General features: G+C 40.1%; 4 protein-coding genes and 1 long non-coding RNA gene across 6 annotated transcripts in view; 3 read left to right on the forward strand and 2 right to left on the reverse strand.

The window, feature by feature from the left end:
* Positions 1-67: 67 nt before the first annotated feature.
* Positions 68-2,601, forward strand: LOC132959397 (acyl-CoA-binding protein-like). The gene is made up of 4 exons (XM_061032354.1): positions 68-212; positions 708-825; positions 2,167-2,229; positions 2,476-2,601. Exons 1-4 carry the CDS (start codon positions 207-209, stop codon positions 2,547-2,549), a joined length of 261 nt encoding a protein of 86 aa, XP_060888337.1. The 5' UTR covers positions 68-206; the 3' UTR covers positions 2,550-2,601.
* On the reverse strand, positions 1,823-2,217 carry LOC132959399 (uncharacterized). The gene is made up of 2 exons (XR_009666986.1): positions 2,101-2,217; positions 1,823-2,047 (listed from the first exon to the last, which is right to left on the reverse strand). It is a non-coding gene; the product is annotated as an uncharacterized LOC132959399 (long non-coding RNA).
* Positions 2,602-3,157: 556 nt separating the features above from the next.
* LOC132959398 (secretin receptor-like) lies at positions 3,158-8,120 on the reverse strand. Its single transcript, XM_061032355.1, has 13 exons — positions 7,936-8,120; positions 7,756-7,858; positions 7,393-7,512; positions 6,878-6,984; positions 6,012-6,121; positions 5,759-5,891; positions 5,133-5,286; positions 4,987-5,047; positions 4,833-4,902; positions 4,217-4,308; positions 3,617-3,755; positions 3,449-3,490; positions 3,158-3,346 (listed from the first exon to the last, which is right to left on the reverse strand). Exons 1-13 carry the CDS (start codon positions 8,002-8,004, stop codon positions 3,158-3,160), a joined length of 1,389 nt encoding a protein of 462 aa, XP_060888338.1. The 5' UTR covers positions 8,005-8,120.
* Positions 8,121-8,525: 405 nt separating this feature from the next.
* On the forward strand, positions 8,526-20,426 carry cfap221 (cilia and flagella associated protein 221). The gene is made up of 24 exons (XM_061033119.1): positions 8,526-8,657; positions 9,011-9,173; positions 9,394-9,494; positions 10,594-10,680; positions 10,807-10,902; positions 11,290-11,390; positions 11,558-11,661; positions 12,156-12,315; positions 13,256-13,382; positions 13,745-13,865; positions 14,069-14,180; positions 14,629-14,716; positions 14,889-15,041; positions 15,155-15,275; positions 15,590-15,687; positions 15,917-15,994; positions 16,939-17,046; positions 17,173-17,325; positions 17,429-17,514; positions 17,692-17,770; positions 18,548-18,633; positions 19,098-19,190; positions 19,276-19,380; positions 20,257-20,426. Exons 2-24 carry the CDS (start codon positions 9,038-9,040, stop codon positions 20,372-20,374), a joined length of 2,511 nt encoding a protein of 836 aa, XP_060889102.1. The 5' UTR covers positions 8,526-8,657; positions 9,011-9,037; the 3' UTR covers positions 20,375-20,426.
* A 2,021-nt stretch (positions 20,427-22,447) lies between these two features.
* The window catches only part of ptgfrnb (prostaglandin F2 receptor inhibitor b), a 38,039-nt gene continuing 34,220 nt past the window's right edge, over positions 22,448-26,266 (forward strand). For both annotated transcript variants that reach the window (XM_061033060.1, XM_061033061.1), the window contains exon 1: positions 22,448-22,872. In XM_061033060.1, coding sequence (XP_060889043.1) covers positions 22,830-22,872 — 43 coding nt within the window. In that variant the 5' untranslated portion in view covers positions 22,448-22,829. The remainder of the gene's footprint in view (positions 22,873-26,266) is intronic.

The following is a 26,266-nucleotide window of genomic DNA, read 5'->3' on the forward strand; positions in this document are numbered from 1 at the left end:
GTTTTTTTTTACATACAATGCCAAACTCTACTGGTGCCGTATTAAGAGTAAAATAATTACTGATGGTTTGGCTTTAATACAAAACTACCACCCATTGTATTTTTTCCCAGCAGTGCCTAAAGGCTACATGAGTGTAGGACCAGTTGGTCCTGCTGTGAACTGGGAAGTGACAAGCCACAAGGTGTGTCTGTTGCTCACGAGTAGTCATGGCTGTAAGTACTCCTTTTTTTAAATTAAAGATAACAGTTTATACTTAAAAAAAGTTCTTATTATCACAACTAGTTTCATATCAGGCTGTTATCCAGATTCAGCGGGACAGTCGAGGTTTAATGTGGAGGCCTGCGGTTTGGTATTAACATCCGGGCATTATTACGTCCGTTGACTGAACCACTATCATGTTTTTAAAGTTATTTTTTTGGGGCCATTTGTTTTTTGCCTTTATCAGAAAGGACAGCTGAAGAGAGACTTGAAATGTTAAGAGGAGAGAGTAAGGGGATTACATTCAGCAAAGGGCCGAGGTCGGACTCGAACCGACGCTCAGTGCGACGACGACTTCAGCCTCCGCAGGCCTACGCGACACACAACTGCTATCTTAACCGGCTTTTTAAAATGTTTTTGTAATTTAAAGTGGGACTCGTCTGTAATTACAATACAATTGAACGTGTTTTCTTTACAAAGACTCTGTAACGGCTCTGTATCCTACACAGGGTTTATTTGAAAAAGCAGTGGAGGAGGTGAAGATCCTGAAAACAAAGCCACACTACGGAGAGATCGCTGAGATTTACGGCTTATACAAACAAGCGACCGTCGGTGACGTCAACATATGTGAGTCAAGATTTTTTAAATATTATTTTATTAATTCATTCATAAGTAAAAACTAACGTCAAGTCATCCCAGGTATGTTTACAAGACTTTCGTTAGGGTGGGGTTTAAAAAAAAAAAAAGAGGTCTGACAGGTTGTGTCATTCTGTGAAAGATGCCCGACCTGATAAGTTTCGGTGTATTTTATTTTCTTAAAAACAGGAAGTTTACTGCGCGAATATATATTTTTTTTTTTTAAATATATATTTTTTAATTCTTAAACACAGTTTTTGATGATTATATTTCAATCCTTTAGCCTATAGGTTAATGTTCCAAAACAGCTCTTACATTTTTTTTTACTACACCGTGGTTTATGTCTCCAGTTGAACACCTGCTTATTTCTTATCAGCTGGAATCAACAATGGTGAAATTAAAATAGGCTACTTTTTTTTTTGCTTCAGCAGCTGTTACACACTTCATTTTTGAGCTAGAGGTCCCAAACTTATACCCACATTTGTTTCATTCAAATGGAACCAATTCCAACCTGTTTATGTCCCCCTACATGTTTTACAACCTACCCTACTATCAGGTGAGGTTGCAGGACTTTCAGGGTAATTAGTAACAATAGAAGCCAAAACTGAGGCCACGCCATGAACAATAAATCAAAACAATGTCTGTCTCTGTGCGTGATCAAACTGCATATCCACCTTGTGTTTTCTTAATGGTTTATATGCATATTGAATACGCTTCTACTTCAAAGTACCTGTACAAACAACACAAAGGTATAATTCCAAAAAAAAAAAAATGTTAATTTGCAGATTTTCCCTAAATTAAATGTGCAAAACTTTTATTTTCTATCTTGGTGGCCTCTGTTAGCTGTACCTTAAGGCCTGTACGACCATGCAGGATTGGTGGTTAATGGTTATGGAGGCAATCTCAGGGTTAACTCTCAGTTATTTGACAGTGGTTCACTTTGTACCCAGTTTATGAACATAATGTTTAAGACACATAGTAGAGAATATTTGAACTATATATCTGTTATTAATTGTCATCCCAAGATACATTTGTCCTGTCTTGAAACCAATTTTAAAAGCTTTTAAAAGCTAAAGCACAAAGGGATGCTGTCCTTAAAATTGAGAACATTTTAAAATGTCATACTGTATCATACTTTATGCTAGGATATTGTTCTGAAATTATTTTTTAATTCCCAGAATAAAATGTTGTGTTTTACAAGACTTTCAAGTAGCTTGACGTTTTCTTGAAGAAAAAATAAAATAAAATAAAAAATGAAGCGTCAACATTTCAAGAAAAATCATTTGTTACCTGTTGCATCGCCAGAATAACAATTTATTTTTACATCCTCAGCGCGTCCGGGGATTTTTGACTTCCCGGGACAGAAAAAGTGGGATGCATGGAATTGCAAAAAAGGTACATTTGTATATAACTCTGAAATGAATAATAAAAGAAATCAGCCTGAGATCGAATAAATATAGGCCTTTACATTTTGTTCAAAGGAAAATATGTTTGTTTATATATATTATATATATATATATGGCAAAAATATAAACGGTATTATCTTATGTTTGCTCTACCATATTTGTGTTAGGATATGTATCTGTGTATAGATCTGTATCTGTATAAATCCCCTCATTGTTTCTATTTCTACAACAACAGGTCTATCCAAAGAGGAAGCCATGGCTGCATACGTTGTTTGGGTGGAGAACCTGAAGGACAAATATGGTATATAGGGTCTATTTGTTAGAAATGCATTGTACAATATCAATAAAGCTTTGCCATACACCAGTAGTGATTTATTTCACATGCTGCTGCTTCTTTCTATCTAAAAGAGGATATCGTATACAGTCCCCTGTGGTCTAAATCAAACATCTGTTTCCAGAGGAGGTTTGTGACCCAGCTCTCTCAGAACGCTCCGTTTTGGTGTATGTCTCTTTAAATGCAATGAGACCCCCCCTTACCTCTCTTCCGGGGGGGATGTGCCGAGGAGTTGAGCTTTGAGCTTCCATGGCAACTCGTCAGCGAGAAAAAACATGGCTGTTGGAGACAACGCAGGAGTGGAGGGATTTTTTTTTTTTTTACCAGAATCCCACTGTGACATCACAAGGGGAGCAAATTTGAAACAGAGCATTTTCCTCTGTGTTGTAAGACTTATGCAGACCACAAACAAAGGACTAGATGGGTTTGTTTCACATTAGGGTGGCTGTGGAACAAATGGACAACATCACCATAAAACTTAAACCAACAAATCAGACAAAACAACAAAACCAAATCAAACATCGCAATAATCGTATTTAATTTCTTGGTAAATGCCAGAAATCTGAGCTAATTCCAACTTGAATTACATGTCCACAGTGTCCACAGTAGGGAGTCCAGTGGGTGTTGAACTGCCTGGAGAGCAGGGCAGCAGTGTGACCTGTGTGTGAGGTGAAGCACTGTGGCTGATGGAGCCGCGGTGCTGCCTGCGCCGACTGGGGAGGTGTTGAGTCAGCTTCCACCTTCTCCATCTGCGCTGAAACTCATGCTGCACCTGGAAAAGTACAAGTCTAGATTGCTTTTCATCTCAAATTCTGAGCCTTCATTTGAGCCTGAAACGGTGTATTTTAGATTTATTTTGCTAACCCGTTCTTACCTCTCCATTCATGAAGCAGTAGAGCACAGCAACCACAAAACCCTTAGAGGACAAAAAGAACACTTATAGGGCTTTTGCACTTGCAGAAATCTCCTGAAAAACTCCTGATATTTGCAGGAGGAGCTGTATGTGTGAACGTAATCAGCCACATTTTCACTCTTAGTTTACCTGTGTGGATGACAGAGCCAGCTCCGCAAAGGTCCATATCAGAAACACTGAGCTGCTTACTTCAACAGGTAAGAAAACAAACAGGATGTAATGCAGACCAAAGAGAGCCACCAGGAAAAATGTGGACTTGATCAGCCTCCTGTAGAAAAAAAAAATAAGCATGTATCATTTATAACTATGTCCGAAGTTAAAGGTCACATATTGTGCATTTAAACACTAATGTGTCCCTTGTGTGTCAACAAACCCCCCAATTATGAAAAAAGTCCATCCTCTCCGTCTTGTTCCTGCTCCACTTTTCAGAAAATGTGTGCTCAAACAGGCCGTTTGGAGATGTTCCCTTCATGACATCACAAAGGGCAGTAGCGCCTCCCCCAGGTGGGTGACACTCCCACAGCTAGGTGTTTGTTCTGCCCTCTTGAGTCTGCCTTCTGACTTCACAGACATGTGTTGGGGAGCTTCGATACTTCTTTAAACTTGTTGAAAATGAGAACTGAACTGTACCATGGAAACATTGGATATGTAGCTGCGGGACGGCCGACTCTACCACTGCCAAAGCCGCACAAAATCACAAATCCAAACACCGGTGTGATAAATACTCACTTATACTGGCTGAATTCATTCCACTGAGCATCTGGCATTCGGAGTTTGCTCATCAGTATCCTCAAAATCCCCAAGAAAAAGACGAGATTGACCTGTAATTATGGAAAACCTCAGAACCTCATTGCTATACTTAACCGCAAATGGACATTTAGGTAATACGTTTATTCCTCATTTTTTTGCCAAGAGACAGGTGAAAATACTTATTTTTAAAAGTTTTATCAACACATTTATTTGGTATTCAGATTGATCATAATTGGGCCAATGCAACCCCCTGGCCACCCTTCCAGACACACCCCTGGCAGAATAGGGTTTACCCTACCAGACTGTACTAAAACAAACCAGACTGCTTGGTGGAAACACGGCTATAGAGAACAAACCATATGACATTTTTTTGTAGGCCAACCTGGAAGTAGCATCCCCATGGGGTCTAACGAGAATTCTCCTATGGGATTTTTGCATTGGATTTTGGATCATTGCAGAAATCCCAGTGTATGCTAAGCTTTATATTTAATGGCAGACAAATTTGCGGTATCATTTCTTATCATCTAACTCTTGGCAAGAAGGTTAATAAATGTATTTTATGTTTAAAAAAAAAAAAGCAGTTTTTTTTTTTTACAGATATTGTCAGAAGAACGGGCACCCGAAGTATCCACCAAATCCATTCATGTCTCCTAGATTCCCAACAGCTTGGGCAAAAAAAAGAAGAAAGAATTGAATCATATCATCTACATAAGCTTGTAACATTAAATAAATGAGTGATGAACTCTTACCCTTCATCTTCATAAAAGTACTTGGAACAACCCCAGGAGACGATAACAACCACAGGTAACCCTGTATCATAAAGGAGTTTTGGTTTAAAGGCCCACAGTCATTATTTACTACACTAAGTGTTGTATAAGAGTAAAAGTCTCCCTACCCCAGCTCAGAGCGATGTACCAGGCCAGGTGTTTCTTCAGGGAGAAGAAGGAGCGGCTCACCAGAGTGAAGAGAAAGTGACCCTCAGCCAGCTGCCAGCTGTAGTTTGCCAGGATGGAGTAGTTGGAAAATATCACCACAACCTTACATGCCACCTGCCAACAAAGGAATGAAGGCGACTAAATCAGGCATTCTTAAGGGAAGAATATGCTACTTTTTGATCCAGTAGGTGTCGCCCTTGAGCACCAGCATGAAACCAAAACAACTCCCGCTGCATTGTTGTGCTAGCATGCTAATGCTAGCGATCTTTAGTTAGCTCGTAGCTTCACACTGCATGTAAATTTACACGAAATGAGGTGCACAACAATCTAATAATGGGGATTCTTTACACATTCTTTACACAAACTGAAAAGATTCCCCCCATGCTGCATGGCCAATAGATCTAAGAAAGATATCGGCTGATTTATGAGTATCCGATTTTTTTCTGCCCAATAGCGTTATCGGTATCGGCCCCAAAAATCCCATATCGGTCGGGCCCTGGTAATTTGTGAAGGAACACAGCTGATGAGGGTAAGGGCTTTTCCGCTGTTTAAAAAAAAGATGTAAATTGTGTGTATTCATGCATACCGCGTAGTAGTCACAATGGTAGAGCTCTTCATTAGTGAATAGCAGAGAGTCCCTGATGAAGATGAAGACGGCTCTCAGGATGAAAGAGATAAACATCTGGATGTGAATGTAGTTCCTGGTACAATGAAGCTTTCTGAAGAAATATGAACATTCAAAGTTACTGAATTTGTTTTCATGGTTTTACTTTCTCAAATATCTTGGATGGTTGAAGGTGATTGAAAGGGATGATAAAATAAAAAAAAACATTGCAAACCTGAACAGACAGAATATAGTGATAGCGATGGTGAGAGAGATGAGAGAGAGAGTATATCCTGCTGTGTACATGGTCTTCACGTAGGAGAAGTACAAATGATAATCTGAGGACTACAAGTGAAAGAGAACAGTTCTTAATCACCTATGAAACAGACTGATTTCACAATAGAAAGTGAAAGTATACATAGTGTATATTCCTAGTATGTTACTACTAATATTACTACTGTAGCTTTCTTCTTATATTACATTTCTGTAAATATGTTTGTTTTTAACTTTTGGCTCATTTTTGCTGATTCTATTCCTCTTTTTTTTGTACAAATGCTACAAATTACAAATGTGCAAAACATTGGCTTATCCCTGCTACAAATTACCCATCACCAATTATTTAACATTTCACAAATGCCCACAAGCAGTCGACCACACGTACATATTAGATACCAAGATTGTGCACTATCATGATAAAAAAAACATTACATGTGCCGCCTTATAACCAGGGCGACTGTGGCTCAGTGGTAGAGTCGGCTGTCTCTCAACCGGAAGGTCGGGGGCTCTATCCCCAGCTCCTGCAGCCACATGTGACCTTGGGCAGGACACTTAACTCTTAACCCCAAAGGTAGGGGTAGTAGGTGTGTGCGACTGGAAAATCGCTATACAAGTTCAATTCCATTTACCATAAGTCAAACCTACAGTTGGTGCTGTAGTTTTAAAATCTAGTAAAGCAAAGTTGTTCAGTCAAAAAGCACCCATCAAAAACAAGAATCAATAACACACATGAAGAGAGACACACAGTACAATTTTCTTGTTCCTCTAGTTATGGCCATTAACGCATCATTAACACATAATGCAGTCTTTAAAATGACCACCAACCTCCCCGAGGAAGTGGAGTGTCTCGTTAAAAGTGTAGTTGCAAGATTCTTCATGAGGGACCAGTGGGTCTGACCAGCCGTTGGAGGTGCAGTTGCGATGCACTTTACCTGCAAAATAGCAAAAAAAAATCTGCTGTCTGTCATGGCTCCTTGATGTAAAATTGAGCCAAGGAAATGTATAGAAATGAAAATCACGATGATGTTTTTCCTGTAGATTTGCGTGTAAATCAATGTGCACAATCATTTGGATAATTTGACTGCAAACAAATAAAAAAAATATCTTTTGGAGTGCTTTAATACAATTCTCTTCAGTTAAATGATCACATAATTTATTATCCTCACCTCTCAAGTGTCAACATAAAGTTAACACTTCAATATATGTGTCTCTAAGTATGCAAGCAAATCACTTCCCTTGCATATGATTAACAATTGCAATGTGGTATAAGATAGGGAATGTTTAAAAAAATAAAATAAAATAAAATAAAAAGCATACATGAGCCATATGTCATATCTCACCTTCTGAACTGAAAAACTCATGGTTTGGACAAGGCTGAGAGACAGTTTGTCCAAGAGAAGCAGATGGCCAGCAGTTCAGGCCATCCCACATTCCTCTACAGTGTCCACTGGTGTTGCTTTCTTGAAGGGTCAGAACAGAAAATTACTCTTTTTTGTTTTTATTTTGCATGCATTTGGAGGGATTTTATAAGCCTACAGATTTCTAGCAGTAACAATAAAAGGCTCATGTGTTCAGGGTGCATTACATATTTGTGACCACTAGATGTCACCAAAACATTCATCCACATTTTTAAAATATTCAATTAATTCAGCAGTCTCCATGCATTCACGAAAAAAGAAGAGAGAAAATAGAATATTACCCACCTGATAGACCTTCTGGTGACCGAATCAGCTGCAAATCCTTGATGCATTTCTCCTCTTCTTTCACAAGATTGACATGAGGATGACAACCTGATAATGACTTTGCCTGCAATCAAAGGAATATGGGATGACATCCTCCTCAAAAGTTTTCCATAGATTGATTCAACATGTTTTTCTTCTTACCTGGGCTAAGAGTAATACTCCAATAAGTCCAACTTTTTTCATGGTGTCAGACAGGTTCCCGTTCTCCATCAGGACAGGTGACTACCTCGAGGACTAAGCCCACACCAATCTGATAAGAATAAAAGACAAGCATCCTGCCATTCAGGAGATATATGACGTCTGAGAAATCAAACATAGGCCCTCTCAGAATGCAGATAAGTATTTAAAGTAGCCTACATCTGATAAGGGTTTTTTTTTTATCTAGAAAGCTATATTCAAACTAAAACGTCCTGTTAGAATTTCAAAATAAAGTATATTTTTGGCTATGCTATGTTTATTTCATGCGTGATTAAAATGAAGGTAACGGATAGCACATGAAAATGTTTGTTGATATAATTTATTCTTACTCAAATACGCAATGTATGTGTACAAATAAATAGACAATCTTTTTTTTAAGCCTTTAGAAATGTCGACGTTTAATTTGAAAGGAGATGATCTAGTTCCGGGGCTTATTTGTGGTGTTTTGACGTCGTTTTCGAGGTCTGTTCTGTGCCAGCAGTTTCCCACGGCTCGTTTCGTCCCGCCCCTTAACAGCTCTGTTGTCTCCATGGCAACGGCGCTGTTTGACTCGTTTGACAGCGGGGCGCTAACACAGCAACAACAATAGAAATGACTGAACAAAATTGACGGGATATGGCTGTTTTATCTGAACGAAGAGTTCAAACATATTGCCTACAACTTATGTAAGTTCTAAAGTTCTGTTTTCTGAAAGGTTTATACAGAAGAAGTGGATAAAAACGGAATTTAAGTAGTTAGGACATATATATATTGAGGTTAGTTTGGTTAGCTAGTAGCCTATAGGTCCGTCTACAACCTGCTTTTATTGCACACATGAGGATTTGTTAGTAGCCTAATTGTGGCCAAATTTCAATATAAACAAGGAATAAATCTTCAAAATGTCTTTCTTCATGTACTTTTTGAAAAGGTTACTAATTATTTTAGGCTGTGACACAGGAAGTAATATTGAAGATAGGGGGGAATATATATACTCTCTGTCCTTGACTGTCCTCAAGCCCTCTTACATTACCCCCATTAGAGAGCCAGAGCTGACCCTATAGCCAGGATGGACACCGTCTTCTCTGCCCCGCAGATACTCTCCTCCAGGTCCCTCCAGAGGGTGACTCCCATGATGCCTCTGTGCCAGCTGGTGGAGGAGAGTAGGAGTACATCTAACATCCCCAATCATCTCCTGGAATCAAGTATAAGCCTGACATCTGAAACCTTCTTTAGAAGTTGCAGTTACTTTAGTTGCCTTACAAGCATTGACTAGGGGCAAAAATCTGTGTTGTCTTGTAACCATCAAAATGGCAAAACAATATTTACAATATAAAAATCAAATGTGTGAAAAACTACTTACACATAAAAAAACTATGCCATCTTCTATGCACAGATGCTTGTGTTTGTTTTCCCCCTTTACAGAAATCTTTGCCAAACTGAAAAGCAACAGCCTGATCCAAGCAGATCCCTCAGAGCTTCACTTTAGTGGATTTGAGCTCGGGAAGGATTACATCAAGACACTGGTGAGGAAATACTTCAGACATTTTACTTTGTTCATTTTTATTTCACTCAAACATCACTTAGCTTATTTATTGACTGTGAGTTTTTTTTGTGTTTTAAATAATATTTTGTTAGAGAATTGAACATGCAAAGGCTGTATATTGGGCTAACATGACACAGGTTTATTCCATGCAAATCTGCAGAACAAAGACTATTAAGCCTTGCCTTGACCATAATGCAAGCACCATGCTAACAGTGCATGGTGCTTGCTGTTGCATGCAGCCTCTACAGCAGTGATCATGAACTGGCCCCCCCAAGGCTTCCAATCCGGCCCCCAGAATATCAATCATCTCAGGTGATTCAACAGAAAACATAAGAATTCAATCCCAAGGCTAAAATACTTAAATTAGGTTAATGTGAGAGATTACATTTCCCCTCTGACACCAACTTCTACACATCAGGCTTGACAGATGTCAGGCTTATTCGCAAGCAACACATTTTTTTTTTTTTTTATGACAAAATTTAAACAAAAATTACAATGAAATTCAATTAAATACAGGAATAAAGCAGGACAATTAAAAATATATAAATAAATAAAAATCTGGCCCTTATACAAATGTAGTTGATGAGTAAGAAGTGATTTGGTTGAATCTTAATCAGTGACAGCGTGATGGTTTTCCAAGTTGGAGCAATCATTTCTCATGAAGGCTGAATGTAACATGGGGGGCTATAAAGAGAGAGTACACCAAGATGCAGGCCAAGGCATTTACTGTAGGTACTGTAAGGCAAGCATATACCTGTTAATACCTGAATGTTAATTTGTTTGGGCAACAGTGCTATTTAGTTTAGTTTAATCATTTATTTGAATCAGGGACAGTGTACAAGAGATGCTTTGTACCAGATTTAGCTAACTAGCTAATTTCCATCTGTTGTCCCTTGGCAGATGACGGCATTTACTGCCACTATGCCAGCCCATCCAGTTTCCATCTAGGATAAATATGATTTAACTGAGTTTGCACTGATTTTAGATTTAAGAAGCAAGTATATAATAAAATGTTTTTCTCGAGTGCACAACATTGAAGGAAAATTATAATTTTCATCCATCTGTTTCCTTTTTCTCAGAAAATAATCAACATCTCATCTGAAGTGATGGATATTCATATCATTCCAACACAAACGAAGCACTTCAAAACATCATATACAAAAAAGGTACTTTTTCCATTACAAACTGCTGACCTGAAAAATACTATAACTCTACTTGTTGTTTTAGTGCTATCGCCTTTTTTTCCAGCTATTCAGCCGTGTTCTAACTGTTGTTATTTTTTTTTTTTAAAGTATCGACTCATTCCGGGTCTCGCCTACACAGTGAAGGTCAGCTTCTGTCCCGACGAGTGGCGTTACTTCTATGACAGCGTCCGGGTTCATTGCAAGGTTTGGGTCCGACGATTTGTCCTCCTGTGTGTGTTGTGCTATAGTCTGGTTTGATGATTATGATAAGGTGTTTTAAACATTCAACTTAAGAAGCAGAAACATAATTCACGTTGTTAGTTGTTTGTTAAAGTTCACTAGAAAGACATAGAAGTGGCCCATGTAACACATAGTCCAGAGAAAAGTTCAAAATTCCTTTGTGCTTTATGTGGTATCCCAGTGAAACTGATTACGGTTATAAATTAGTAGGGCCAAACCGATATGGGATCTTTGAGGCAGATATCTTTGTAAGATTTATGTTCAATCTGTAGAGGTAAATATAGATATACAGATTTATTGTGTTGAGCCCTCAAATGCTGCTTCATTCAACCCAAATGCATCCTTTGTCAGGGGGAAGAGAACCTGTTGATTCCAGTTCATGCCTACCCGGTCGTTGATGACCTACACATCCCCCCTCATATCGACCTGTCAGCAGTACCACTTGGACAAAGGTGAGTGTGTATACCATACAGTGTGAGTGTTGGGCTCTTCATTGGGATGATTTTCTGACCTTCTGTCTTGCCTGAGGACTTTTCCTGTTGTTTTGTCAACCAATCAACCAACCATGCCTCTATTCATAAAAAAGTAATCTCATCCATTCTTGTCCACCTGTTTCTAGTGTTTCACATGCTATACCCCTGAGATGCAATTGTCCTGTTGACTTTGAGTTCCGGTTGTTTGTCATTCAACCCAATGAGGCGTTCTCCATCAGTCCACTTACAGGTATGGACTGATTACATTTTGAACAGTGTAATATTGTGATAAGAGTTCATTATAATAAGGCGTGTGGCCGCCTTGACTGATGGGTGGGCACAGTGTAGCTGTTTGTCAGGAGGCTGAGAGGCTCCAGCTCTTAGCCTGGTTGGCTGAAAGTAAAGGTTAAGACCGCATTTCCAGCATGGCGACCCCCATCAACTGGCTCCAAAAGCCCCCTTCAGTACCCACTGGGCAGGGGTGTGTCCAGAGGGATGATCACCCATGAAATCTGATTGGCCCTAAATACATAGGTCTAGAAAATCCATGCCACAGGCTTTTTTCCACGTTTATTTACAGTCTATGGTTTCTAAGCATCTGAATCGGTTTTGGGGAGATACTATGTACTATGCATATAGTTAGCTATAGCTGGTGTCTAAGTCTAAGTGCAACCATTGACGTAGGTATGGATCCAATGTGTGCACACATAACTCATCCCTATTGGCTTTCCCTCGCTCTTCCAGGTGTGATACCAGCTAATGGAGAAGTGAAGATTATTGTGACCTTTAGTCCTCTCCAATACCAGACTTCTCAGGTCACTATCCAGCTGATCATCTCACAGTTCAACTCCAAACCCTACCTCTGCACCATCACCGGGAGTTCAGCCCCTCACCTAGCCCCCAGGTAATTGGAGAAGTTTGGATCTTCCAGCCATTATTTGCCTTTATGTGTTTAGAGGGTGGTGATATGGTATCCTCCCCACTGAAACATTTCTCTTAAATGTAGCTTAGCTTAGTTTCTTAAAAAGTTAAGCAGTTTATATAGTGCGTAGTATCATCAGCTGGCTCAACTGATGTGTTCTCAGCTATTATGTGCAATTGAACTACCAAACTAGGTGGTTCTTTTGGTGTTAAAACCAGATTCAGCTGGATTAAAAGAAAGTCCTATGTCGAGTTCCTATTTGAGATTTTGTTTCCAGTCAATGTTTTATTCTGCTCCCATGAGAAAAGTGGATGCTATCCATCACACGTTGGTATCCATCCAGTGACGGTCTTGGTGTTATCTCGGGCCAGGAGTTAATCATTCATGAAAATAGCTTGGTAGCTGGTGCGTCTTTATCAACATGGATATGCCTCCCAATAGACAGTAAGCATATAAAACATTCTCACTGCAAATAAAGAGATGACATTCAGTGAGAGATTAAGAGATGCATGCTGGAGTTGATGGGTTTTTTTTCAACTTGAAACCACTTCCTGGTCCTTCTTTTCTGCATGGCATAGACTATTTAAAAGATGAATTCTGTTCTATTGCAAACCTACCTGTGTTATTCTTCCTCGTGGTTCCTTGTTTTTCCTCCTTTAAGTCTAAGTAAGTTTTTGTTTGCCTTTTTGTTTAAATAAATAATTTGTTTTCTTATCTGCAATTGGGTTCTAGTTCCTTATTTTTCCTGGCAAATGCATATAATAATAATTCAATTTGTGTTGACTTTGCAATCTAAAATTAATTGCAGTATTGTCAGCCAGGCATTTCTGTGTTTTACTCTGATACATCTGTTATTAAGGTTTGAGCACATTTCATCATCATCATCATCATTTTCCCTTTTTTTGTACATTTTATTTGCCAGTGAGCTTGGAGGAACGCCGGGTCATGGAGATGCAGTGCCTGCAGCAACTGAACTGCCGTTGCCTGCAACCCAAGGGCCTCGATGTAAAATCAAATACAGGCCCAACAAGAAGGGGGAAAAAGAAAAGGTAGACTTTCAACTTCAACAGACGTGTATGTGCTTCTGTCACAATTCAATTCAAAAGCTTACATGATCTGAGTAAACCTCAACTGAGCTATCTGGAAGGTTTTTTTTTAAGTGAAATGAGCCATTCAAAGGCGCCGAGGTGTCGTTCTTTTACATCACTGACTACAGGAAGACGATGTTGGGGCTTAGCTAAATGGCACCTAAAGCGATCAAAAAAGAAAAACTGTGCATCAGTACCTTAACGCTGACAGTTATATCTTAAAAGTTATATTTTTAAACCTTAATTCCTTTACTTAATAAGACATGAGAATAAATGAATCTCGTTGTTTTCAACAGTTTTCCTTTTTTTTTACCCACTTGAAGAAGCTGAACAGTCTGGCTTGTGTTCATCCTGAAGTAAAGCCTCCAGTTGATGTGTGTACCCATGCAGGAGTGGCAAAAATGCTGATAAAAGACATCACCAGTTCTAAAGACCTGAGGGGAGGTAAATGACACCACTTCACTTTTTTTTTAAACTTTATTGACATGCATGTCCCTTCATTAAACCTTAGCAGTATCTTATTAATGAGAGTGATGTCGTATTTTCATTTTGCTCTTTTTTTTTCCAACTTTTGGCCATCGAGTTTAAATGCATTTTAGGCACAAATGAAAAAGTCTGTTTCATGCTTGTTCCCCTCTTCACACCAGCAGTAATCTGTGGCAGTATGGATGGTCTGCAAAACAGGAAGATGAAGGAGACCCTCTTCAGAAAGAAGGTGGAACATAATGTGAAGGAGCTGCAAGCTAACCAAATCAAATGGTGGGTCATATTTTGCACATTTCTTTCTTGTTGTTGTGTGTTTGGAGCTTCCTTTGAAAATCATACACTGAATTTCAGAAGTGCAGGGACAATGTGAAGATGTCAGTGATATGAGGAGAATAAAAGACGGGTATGAGGATAATGAAAAATAAATAAACTAAGAACTGAAATGGAGCCTCTGTGTAGTGATGGGCACATGAAGCATTGGGGCTTTCCTTTTTTGTGCTAAAAATATTTGAAGCTTTTGGGGTTTCATTCTCAGGGGAAACAGTGACACCTAGTGGCGTCCTGAAATTAGAGCAACCAAACACCTCACTGATTCAATCTGAACTTTTTGCAATAAAAGTAATGAAGAGAAAATTTATTGAGCTTGTCTCTATTGTTAAATACATTTTATGTGTATTTCAGGATAAGAATTTAAAAATAGGTGTATTTTTTTTTCTTTCAGGCAAGTCCATCTGGGTGACGACCCGGTGTCAGAGGACAAAAGGAGGCAGATAGCAGAGGAAAAAGAGATTGTACTAAGTAAATGCTTGGTACGAAAAGCCAATTATTATTCACACAACAAGTTGTGTCACTGAGCGATTTTCAGGTTGCACACTGAATCCCCAGTTGCTTTAAGAAGCTGCAATTTCAACAGCATGCAAACACACCTATTGTATGCAAAATGTAAAGTTCAGGGTACTGCTCAAGCACCAAAACTTTTAGCTCATGGTCCTTTTCATTTCCAGTCAATGTGAAGGTAAATGTAACTATAACTGTCCTTTCAACCTTTTCAAGGCCTCTGAGGGAGGCCCATCTGTGCACTCTTTTCAGCAGAGACAACGAGCCCTCACAGTGTTTCAGCAGGCAGCACGCAAGGTAAACACATCCAGATACATTAAAGTCCACTGAGCTGTACAATGAACAAATTCACACATTTATTGATGAACAAATATTTTTTATGAATAAATTAACTCTTCTCTCCCTTCCAGGTGGTGATCAGATGTCGGATGAACTGTCGGCTGACCAGTTTGAAGAAACTCTCAGACGGTCTAAAGAGCCCGCCCTCAGCAAAGAAAACTTTTGACAATCCTGTGACCTCCTCATTCAGAAGTAATTGCATTGTGCCATGTGTCATGTCAGTAAAGCATGCATCATTTAATTAGTCCCTAGAGATAACTTTGGAGCGAGATCTCCTCTTGTCATCAGCCGTTTTCATTCATCCCATGTCACCACTGTAATGCCTCTGGTGATCACTTCTTCTCCCATTACATGACAGTAAATATCACTCTCCAAAACAGCACTTAATGATATTCTTAGAACATTCATGCATCCTTAAGGGAAAGGGCTAAGTGTGCATTTAGTCATTCATTGAGTCTAAACACGATCTGTACAAATGAAGTTTCATGTTTTTTATTTTGTCACAGATCTTTCAGTTTGGGAGACGACTTGTGATCAGAGAGTCTCGCTAGCCAGAGTCTTCCCGTTTTCTTTCCCCAATTTTTGTAAAGAAGATGATCCGCTGGTAAGTACTGTATAACTGACACCAACCTGGAATGATTAAAGAATGCATACTCGACAAATGCTGTGTTAAAATGATGTCACTTGCAGCCTCTTCTTTGCATGTAAACCGAATTTCTTTGCATCATAGTCTATCTATTGAAAATACTGTTTGATGCAACAGTGGAATCAAAGGAGATCAATTATATACAGTATATAACTAATAATGCCATTTGTCCCCTTCATGATTCTAGGTTCACATGAGTTTGGACACACTGCCTGTGGAAACCACTGATATGAATGTGACAACACAACCTTTCTTCAACCTTCAAGTAGGTCCTTATCGTAGCAACATATAAATCAGCAGATAGGTCACTGAGCAGCAATGATGGAAAGTTATAGAGTACATTTGTAAAACCATGAAGACTGGAACATTCTTGTTTTTCATTTTTCAGCCACATTTTTCAATTTTTATTTTTCCAGATTAAGCTTTTATGTGAAACATATGTTGAACTGACAAAAATACACAATACTCAAATTGTTACATATGTAAGCAACACATTTGGATTGGAGGTCCAAACCTTTTTTGCTTGTGACCTTAAACAAATAGAAGTTAGTAGTGGGCAATTTTCAAGTCAGGCTGTATTAGCTATCTCTATTATCTGTGTTTATATTCTGTTGATTTTAAAAGTTAAAGGACCAGTATGTAAGATATCTACTGAATTAAATGATAAAGTGACCTTACTATATGATCAAACAATTAAGGAAACATGCTATGTTGAAGTGCTGGCTTCTCTGACAACAGTGTAGGAGCCAGTATGTCCTTCTAAGTTTATTTTTGTTTTCACCAGAGAATAATCGGTTTTAAGGCGCCCCCACACGGCCGTTTTTGGACGCCCCTCGGTTTGCCTGGCAAATGGCAAACCATCAGGTGTTGCAGCGATGGCTATAACTGATTCAACCCATCCTAAAAAGCCTCTGCATGTTTCTAATAAGCTCCACGAGCAGAAACGTGCTCAAACTAGGATCAATATTGGAGATGCTTTTGAAAAATGAAGAGAGGTTAGAACACAGAAAGGTTTACAGAGCTGGCTAATCACTGAAGCTACAGTGTCCACCACATGGCAACCTGCGTGCTCTCTGGGGAGGAGGGGGCAGGGGGAGACGGTCATGTCCAATACTTTGAAATAGGACTGCAGTACCAATTTTAAACACTAGGTGTCAGTTACATATTGCTCCTTTAAATATGTTGGTGGGGTTTTTTTTTTGACCCTAGGCACCTCAGCACCACAGGCTGATGGGCTACCACCCTGTGTCCGCATTGGAGGCATTTCACTCTTATATCCCAACTATTCTGGACAGACAACTTCGCACTGGAGCTCTGGTAACTTTGAAAGAAACAACAAATATAAGAGAATAATATTTATTCATTTATCTTCCGTCAGTCATTCAATCACATCTTCATTATTGTTTTTTTTTTATTTTCCTCCCTGTGTTTTCATGTTTTTAGAATGAGTCTGTGCCCGATAACAATCAAGCAGAGCATCAACAGCGGGACGAACAGAAAGAGGAGGACGTGGTGTCATGGGAGGATTACAGACTCTCCTTTAGTGCCCCAGAAGCTCTACTCACACCTTTTCCAGCAAATCCACTCAGAATCTTTGTAAGGCTGTCCTTATTTATCTGATGACTCTGAAAATAATGATTAATGATTAATGAAGGTATCCAAGCAGTGTGTTTATATCACTTTTTGTCCTATGCCTAAGAATCCAGCTCCAGGCCTGCAGAGTTACAAAACGACCCCTAAATACCTTGAGAGTGATCTTAATTTCCATCTCTGCCCTGTGCCCAGGTAACAACAACCCATTGTAATTGAACTGTTTATTACCATCCAGAAATAAAATCTAGCACTTAGATCAAGAATGTATCAAAGGAAGGAAGTTGATTGTTTCAGACTCATTCTGACATTTGTTAACTGTGTTAACTGACCAAACCCAGATAAACGAGTGAAAGGGCTTTGTCTTAGCAGGTATACGATCCCTGAGAGCAAAACATGTGACATCAGGACTCAAACCTCACACGCTCCCAAGACGCTTCTGGATCGGCAGGTAATCTGTTATATATCTGCAAAAACACAATAAGCTGAATCAGCTGTCCTCTCCTCAGGATCACTATCCAGGATTTCTCTTCCATCTTAATCCCGACAAAACGGAAATACTTTTCATTTGGCCATAAATGTCAACACTAAAGTTGATGAGTTTTAAATCAAATTCAAATCTACCACCAAAAGTGTCCCGTAAAGGACTCAGAACAGGCTGTTTCTGTGTCTGTACCTTTAAATATGTAAATGAGCTGTGTCTGACCACGCCCCCTCTCTGGAAGGGCTTTGGGTGTACTCGTCTTTCTCGCTCCATGTCCTCTTGTTTACGGTGAGAAGGCAGACTCAGAGGGCAGAACAAACACCTAGCTGTGGGAGTGTCACCCACCTGGGGGAGGGGCTACTGCCCTTTGTGATGTCATGAAGGGAAAATCTCCAAACGGCCTGTTTGAGCACACATTTTCTGAAAAGTGGAGCAGGTGAAAGACGGAGAGGATGGACTTTTCTCATCATTGGGGGGTTTGTAAACAGACTAGAGACACATATTAGAGTTAGAGAAACATAGTGAAGTGGATTTTACATAATATGTGACCTTAAATGTTTCACTTTCCTCAGTTTTTGACTTTCTTTGTATTGATTGTGTCCTTCATTCTAGACCTGAACCAAGTTTTATAGTACCATCTCAATTTTTGTTTAATACCACCTTGAAGTCTGGAAAACTGTGCTGTGAAACTAGCTCCATCTATTGATGCAGATATATGACTCCTCCTTTCTTTACCAACAACAGGAAGTGAGTCGAGGGTTCGGGAAAATGAACAGTTTTCCTCCTCTTTCCTCAAACTGTTTGTCCTATCAACCTGGTCTCACACGCAGGTAAACGAGAACTCAACAATGATCAGTGATCTCTTTATCACACGGAAAATTCCACTCAGGTGTCAGAAAACAAATACTTCTAAATATATATCTGTTTGTACAGTGTAGTTTATCTGACATGATAGAAATCTAAAGCCGCACAGTTACAAATTAAGTAAAATTCCCCAAAGCAATTGCTTCTTATTTAGTTGATGTAATAGTAATTCTGAGACTATGCAACACCATCTTCTCACCCTGCTGTCTACTTCTCCTCAGCTTCCCTCTGTTACTTCAGGCTCAGTCTTATATACATGGTGGTTCTGTTTCACTTGTTACTTTGGAAATCTCTCAATTTTGTCTCCTATGTTTCCTCCAAAGAAAAACCCTGTGGCTAGTGGATGAATGTTTTACTCCTTTTCAAACTGTTTCAAACCAGAAGCAGCCCTTTGGCTCACAAGGAGAAAACTCTGTGTTTTCCTACACAGGTCTTCAGACTACAGTGAAGAGACACTCCTCACAGATACACCTGCTCCTTTAACTGGCCCTTCTGTTGATCTCTCTCAACTAATGGACCAACCGTGAGCACATTCAAGATGTCTTCTTTTTAAATGAATTTAGATTTGTATCTGATTTCATGCTCATATTATGTGTGTTTGTGTGTAGGTATAAAGGCTCCAGAGTCCAACTGTCACCAGAGATAATAAGAGCCGAGTTCTTGACATGGATAGCTCTAGTCAACACAAACCTTACTAGAGGCATGACGGGCAGGTATGCATGACACACACACACACACACACACACACACACACACAAAGGAGTATGGTGCTGCTTTAATGTTAGCAGATACACTATTTATTAGCTCCTGTTTGCACACAAGCATATTACACAAATACAGATAACTAACTATAACTAATGCATGGTGAAGACAAAATGAAATAACAGATTGCTTACACTCTAAAACAAGGGGGCATAAAAGGGGAACGCTTTCTGGGGGCCAGCAGCATGGAGGGGCAAATGAAGGTTGTGCAAAGACATGGTCCATCCTTAATTTCAACAATCAAACCACATTTTGTTTTAAAGCTACAGTAACGCATTAATTATGAAAGCAACAAAAGGGAACATTGTTGCCTGTTCCAAAATATAAACCCCCTCTTTTTTAAGGTGCTATTGGAGTTTTTTTTTCTGTAATGTTCATATTATTTGTAAACCCATTAAACTCATCATAGTCAAACTGTGTATAGCCATGCCAGGACAAGCTTTGTTTTAGTAAGCTCCAAAAGCTGATCGGGGCTCCGGCCAAGGAGCAGAGAGGTTAGCCAGAAGGCTGGTTAAGAATTGTTAAAATGAAATCTAAGCAGGGCCCATTAACTGAGCCTTTCAGGGACCCAGGCATCTGTACGGGCAGGCTTGCTCTGACGTCATGTCATTGAAGTTCATAGCTCTTTTGTAAACATTTAATTTTGAGTCATCCTAGAAAACAAAAGCATTTGTTAATAGGACTGTGTGTATAATCACATTCTTAAATTAGATTCTTCACGTGCTTAAATTAAAAGGGTTGGGTGTGTGTTATTTGTTGAAACAGGGCTTTTTGTTTATTAATTAGCTCCTCCATTTTTCCAATGATATTAACTTGTTCTGTTACAGGCACACTGGGGAGCTTCAGATGGAGGCGTCGGAGTTTAACACAATTGGAAGAAGAGTGATGACCAGGCTGAAGCAACTTGAAGCCACTGACTCAAAGTTAGCTTTTTCCATCCAATGATTAAAATACATGTTCTTATATTTATGGTTTTTTTTTTAATACAGCTGTGTTGGTCAAGATTTGTGTTTGGTAGATTATTTCTTTGTTGTAACAATGCTTCTTGGCAATCAATCCCATACTGTTGGAAAGCCTGTTTGTTTCCCTTTTAAATGGTGCCACATTTTTAAGGAACATGCATTTGTGGGATGAGCAGCAGAGTTGAGTATGTGGGTTTCGCCCATTTAAAAAGGGTAATAAACAGGCTTTCCAACGATATATATAAAGGGAGATGATTCTACGGCTGAGTCGGCAACAGCAGATAACCTTCAACTACCAACGTCATGTTTAATTGAAGCCTGTGGACCAATCATCATCAGTCTTTAATTAAGCTCTGATCACAGACACAGCTTGTTAAAGGTGAACCTACCTGTACCTCCTGTTCAGTCCTGATTTTAGAATCAGAAGGTCTAGGGTTTGAAATCCCGCTTGAGCTACTATCTGCAGGTCTGGTCCATAAAGGTGTCACCAGTCCATACTGGTCCATATAAACCTGAACCACACTGAGCATGCTCACAGGTCTTTAATATCAGGTGTTATGAAACCATTGATTGATGATATTTGTGCAGTTCAGTCAACGTGCAGTAGTGTTTCTGCAACTTTCAGACAATCAAACAACAAGTTATCCAATGGTGTCTAGGACCTTCTGTTGTTGTTGCTGTGGTAACAAACAGGTATGGATCTTATTCAATTTATAATCCAGGGATCATTGCAGCTGTGATTTAGACTAAACTAAATGATTTCAGAGAAATCCACCTTGAACCTGTTTCAGAAGCGCTCCTCTAAACATGTAAACAAACCATCAGACCCCACCCCCCACCCCACCCTCTCTGAGTTAGTTTAAAGATGAATCAAACCAACACACAGAATTTTTTTAAAATCTTAAATAGTCACATAATATTCTGTAATGTGACCTCTTCTCCACCAGATGGAGCTGTCGCTTCATGCACTCAGAGCACACACTCAATGACATCACAGGAGTGTGTGTGTGTGTGTGTGTCACTATGAACAGGTGTGAAGTGAGAAACTGTAGTAGGCCACACACACACATTATAAATATAACGCATAGCCCTTTGACCTTTGACCCTGAAGTGTCCCCCCAAAGCGGTGACCTTTGACCTGCCTAGTGGCTCAGTGTAAACACACAGCATGACACACCACACACATACACACACGTAGAATTAGGGGGTGTAGCCTAAAGCGATGCTGACATCACTGAGACTATGTCCATGTTTCATACACACTGTGGTTGTGTGTGACTTTCTAATCAGCTGTTTTATGGTTAAATATGTCTGAAGGTCGTCGCTAACTCTGTTTCTGATTGGTTGGAATTTATTCTGTTTGATCCTCCAGAGTGCGTCACCTCGTATCCCAGCATGCTGTGATCCCAGCATGATGTTTGTTACCACGGCAACAAGTAAAGAAGACCTAATATTGGGTAAAATATTCATTTGAGTTATGAAAAGTTGCAGACAAACTCACTGCACAATAAGTTGCTCAAATATGTTGACAACTTTAGTGAAAGAGGGAGGAGCTGGAGAGGCCAGTTGCACAAATATGCCTTTTACTAAAGTTGTCAACTTATTAGTTCAACTGTAGCTCCTCATTCTTTTAGGCTACCAAAGTGTGTTTGCAACTGTCCTCTCCACCTCCTCTTGTACCAAAGTTGTCAACAGATAATGTGCATTTTAGAGTTTTAGAGTTCAGTTTCTGTGAATTATACTGTACTTGTGTCTTTGTTGCCATGGTAACGTCATGGCTACATATCGATGATTTTATATCAATATAATTGAATGAAAACTAGAATCATATCAAAGTTTAAATCCTGGTGACAAAGTTAATTTCTGAAATATTAAAAACTTTTAATTGTGGACAGTGGCCCCGAGGGTCCAAACAGACGAGCTGCAAAACCTGATTGGACACCATATATATATATAAGATAAATAATTATAATATAATGTGGTTAGGATAATTATGGGAATGTCTTCTTCACCTGGGACCTCCCCCTCCCTCACCCCTCCCTCCTCCTTCATGCCGACACCTAACTTCCGGCCAATCTCTCCCTGTCTCTCGCTCATTCCCACACACACACTTTCTCTCTCTCACACACATACACAAATATTAAACCGGTTTAGTGTCAGGGTATGTGGACGGGTGAACGGGCTCCGGTTCACAGGATTAGGACCCTTCCTACGGTGTGTGTGTGTGTGTGTGTGTTTGTGTGAGTGTGTGAGTGTGTGTCGGTTTTGCCGCGCGGCCCCTCCCGGTGTGCGGGGCTCCAACATCTGAGAGTTTGATCGGACTGACCGACAGGCAGCGGCGGGAGAGAGCAGCGGTGTTAGCCCGCACACAGGACAAAGAACCCAGGGGGGAGAATCCGGATTTTAACCTGGGAGGAGTGGAGGAAGAGAGGCGGAACATGGACCGTGTGCTTGGGATCGTCTTCACCGTCTTCGTGCTCGGTAAGAAAACGATTCGGTGATTCACTCCTGATAGATAATTAACTCTGATATGTGACGGCGTCCTCCAGCCCGGGGACCGTAATGTGGAACCCCGTCTGGAGAAGCGGCAATTAAGGATTCACTTGCTTGTCATCGAATAAAAATGCGTTTAATAAGACCACATAAATCATTATCAGTAAAGGTAACTTCCATTAGTCAGTTCGGCAAACATCCAACATATCTTCCAGCACTTAAATCTAATGAATATCAAAGATTTTCAACTGCTCCACACTGTCAGCTAACGTGTAGTTTCATGGAAGAAATCTCGGTTGGAAGAAGCAAATTGATTGAATAAGTTGAGATGTAAGTGGAACAATGAGCAGGGTTTGGTTTGTTGCATAATGCCGAATTGTAGGGTAGGGAACAGAAAATGAAAAATGAATGATGTACTTCCTCATAGATGTGTGCGTGTAAGGACAAGCTGAAAAAATGCTAAACCACCGAGCTGTTCTATGGGGTTTGGCCATTGGCACGACGCTGTCTCCCTGCAGGGGGAACTTCCCCTGTGGAGATTTCCCCCTAACACCAAAATGTAAAGACTTTGATGAATCAGTTTGTTGTTCATGTTTGATTGTTTCTAAAGATGAATATTTCTGATATCAAGATAATGAGCAGACAATTAGATGAAATGCTCCTTTAGTGTGACTGTTCCTCCCTGAAGCCTGCATGACTTAACCCACTCTGACAGGCTCCCATTAGCCCGCTCACAGGTCAACCCGGGCTATTATCATGATGAGCCTGATACACAGACCCGAGTCAAATCAGGCTAATTATCAGGCCAATAACCAGGTTAATATAACCAGGCTAATAACCAGATTAATAACCAGGCTTATAACCAGGATAATAACCAGACCCAGGCTAATAACCAGACCTAGGCCAATAACCAGGCTAATAACCATACTAATAACCAGGCTAATAACCAGACCCAGGCCAATAACCAGGCTAATAACCAGGCTAATTATCAGGCAAATAACCAGGTTAACAAACCATACTAATAACCAGGTTAATAACCAGACCCATGCTAATAACCAGGCCAATAACCAGACCCATGCTAATAACCAGGCTAATAACCAGACCCAGGCTAATAACCAGACTAATAACCAGACCCAGACTAATAACCAGGTTAAAAACCAGGCCCAGATTAATAACCAGGCCAATAACAAGACCCATGCTAATAACCGGGCTAACAACCAGGCTAATAACCAGACTAATAACCAGACCCAGGCTAATAACCAGGCTAATAACCAGATTAATAACCATACTAATAAACAGACCCAGGCCAATAACCAGGCCAATAACCAGACCCAGGTCAATAACCAGGTTAATAACCAGACTAATAACCAGACCCAGGCTAATAACCAGACTAATAACCAGGATAATAACCAGACCCAGGCTAATAACCAGATTAATAACCAGACCCAGGCCAATAACCAGGCTAATAACCATACTAATAACCAGGCTAATAACCAGACCCAGGCCAATAACCAGGCTAATTATCAGGCGAATAACCAGGTTAACAAACCATACTAATAACCAGGTTAATAACCAGAGCCATGCTAATAACCAGGCCAATAACCAGACCCATGCTAATAACCAGGCCAATAACCAGACCCATGCTAATAACCAGGCTAATAACCAGACCCAGGCTTATAACCAGACTAATAACCAGACCCAGACTAATAACCAGGTTAAAAACCAGGCCCAGATTAATAACCAGGCCAATAACAAGACCCATGCTAATAACCAGGCTAATTATCAGGCGAATAACCAGGTTAACAAACCATACTAATAACCAGGTTAATAACCAGAGCCATGCTAATAACCAGGCCAATAACCAGACCCATGCTAATAACCAGGCTAATAACCAGACCCATGCTAATAACCAGACTAATAACCAGACCCAGACTAATAACCAGGTTAAAAACAGGCCCAGATTAATAACCAGGCCAATAACAAGACCCATGCTAACAACCAGGCTAATAACCAGACTAATAACCAGACCCAGGCTAATAACCAGGCCAATAACCAGACCCATGCTAATAACCAGACCCAGGCTAATAACCAGGCCAATAACCAGACCCATGCTAATAACCAGGCTAATAACCAGACCCAGGCTAATAACCAGACTAATAACCAGACCCAGACTAATAACCAGGTTAAAAACCAGACCCAGATTAATAACCAGGCCAATAACAAGACCCAGGCTAATAACCAGGACAATAACCAGGCTAATAATCAGGACAATAACCAAGCTAATAACCAGACCCAGGCCAATAACCAGACTAATAACCAGGCTAATAACCAGACTAACAACGGGCCAATAACCGGGCAGTGCTGGGTCATCCTTCTGAACTAATCTGGACCTGCTCACTGGACCAGCTCAGGGCCAGATCAGTGTGTGTGAGAGAGGGACTTGGCTTAAATTAGTGCAGTGTAAGATGATCAAATGTCGCCAGCTCTCCTGTGGTGTGTGTTTCTGTGTGTGTGTGTGTGTGTGTGTGTGTGTGTGTGTGTGTGTACAGTATATACACCCCCCCCCCCGCTCTCTGTGTGTATGCGTCACGCTCTGGTATGAGACACATTGAACCTCCTGACGTCCTCTATTACCTGCTCGTTGACCTCAGGTGTTCCTGCTGAAGACACACACACACACACACACGCGTTGACTGTTCACCATTAATAAACCTTCTTTCTTTTTGCACGATGTGAACCCCAGTCTGAACTATTCACATCGCCACTTATGATATCATGGTGCGTTCAAGGTCCCGTCATGTAAGAACTTTGGGAACCATACTGAAACAGGCTCAAGGTTGATTTCTCTGAGATCATCTAGTTTAGTCTAAATCAGGGCTGTACGGATCCCTGAGTTATACACTTTGATATAGAACTAATGGCATCCATTCCTGTTTGTTACCACGGCAACAACAACAGAAGTCCAGTTCATTAAACTGATCCAGGATCAGGATCATGAAACCGATTCAGGATCATGAAACCGATCCAGGATCAGGATCAGCTGAAGGCCTGTATCAGAGTCTTGTTGCTCTCTGAATCGACGATCAGGTGAAACACGCCTCGTCTTTTCTTTGTTGAAGAAACTTAAAATAAGATCTGCCTGCTTTTTATTTTTATTTGTCCTATTGTTGCTAGGCAACAACAGACTGAACTCTCCCTACATATGGAGTCCAGCTCTGATTTTCCTCCAGGCTGCTGAACCCTTTAAAGACTAGAACTGAGGAGAGACACCTGTCCAGGTACTGCACCGACGCCCCCTTTTCTGAGTGACAGCTCCCCTCCTCTGATAGGCTGATGGTAAACTGACATTGAGCTCTTTAATTCAACATGTCAAGAAAACCAA

Source organism: Labrus mixtus, chromosome 24, assembly GCF_963584025.1.
Source record: "Labrus mixtus chromosome 24, fLabMix1.1, whole genome shotgun sequence".
Lineage (NCBI taxonomy): Eukaryota > Metazoa > Chordata > Actinopteri > Labriformes > Labridae > Labrus > Labrus mixtus.

What these genes read in the sequence shown, in the direction of transcription:
- LOC132959397 (XM_061032354.1), top strand. An exon ending in CGTCGGTGACGTCAACATAT is followed by an intron (nt 826 to 2,166) that starts GTGAGTCAAGAT and finishes TTACATCCTCAG; the next exon opens with CGCGTCCGGGGATTTTTGAC. An exon ending in TGCATGGAATTGCAAAAAAG is followed by an intron (nt 2,230 to 2,475) that starts GTACATTTGTAT and finishes CTACAACAACAG; the next exon opens with GTCTATCCAAAGAGGAAGCC.
- LOC132959398 (XM_061032355.1), bottom strand. Translation starts at nt 8,004, where the DNA reads ATGGAGAACGGGAACCTGTCTGACACCATGAAAAAAGTTGGACTTATT. An exon ending in GAGTATTACTCTTAGCCCAG is followed by an intron (nt 7,859 to 7,935) that starts GTAAGAAGAAAA and finishes CTTTGATTGCAG; the next exon opens with GCAAAGTCATTATCAGGTTG. An exon ending in CCGTTCTTCTGACAATATCT is followed by an intron (nt 4,309 to 4,832) that starts GTAAAAAAAAAA and finishes CCATAATTACAG; the next exon opens with GTCAATCTCGTCTTTTTCTT.
- cfap221 (XM_061033119.1), top strand. Translation starts at nt 9,038, where the DNA reads ATGGACACCGTCTTCTCTGCCCCGCAGATACTCTCCTCCAGGTCCCTC. An exon ending in GCCCCTCACCTAGCCCCCAG is followed by an intron (nt 12,316 to 13,255) that starts GTAATTGGAGAA and finishes TTTATTTGCCAG; the next exon opens with TGAGCTTGGAGGAACGCCGG. An exon ending in AGACGCTTCTGGATCGGCAG is followed by an intron (nt 17,771 to 18,547) that starts GTAATCTGTTAT and finishes TACCAACAACAG; the next exon opens with GAAGTGAGTCGAGGGTTCGG.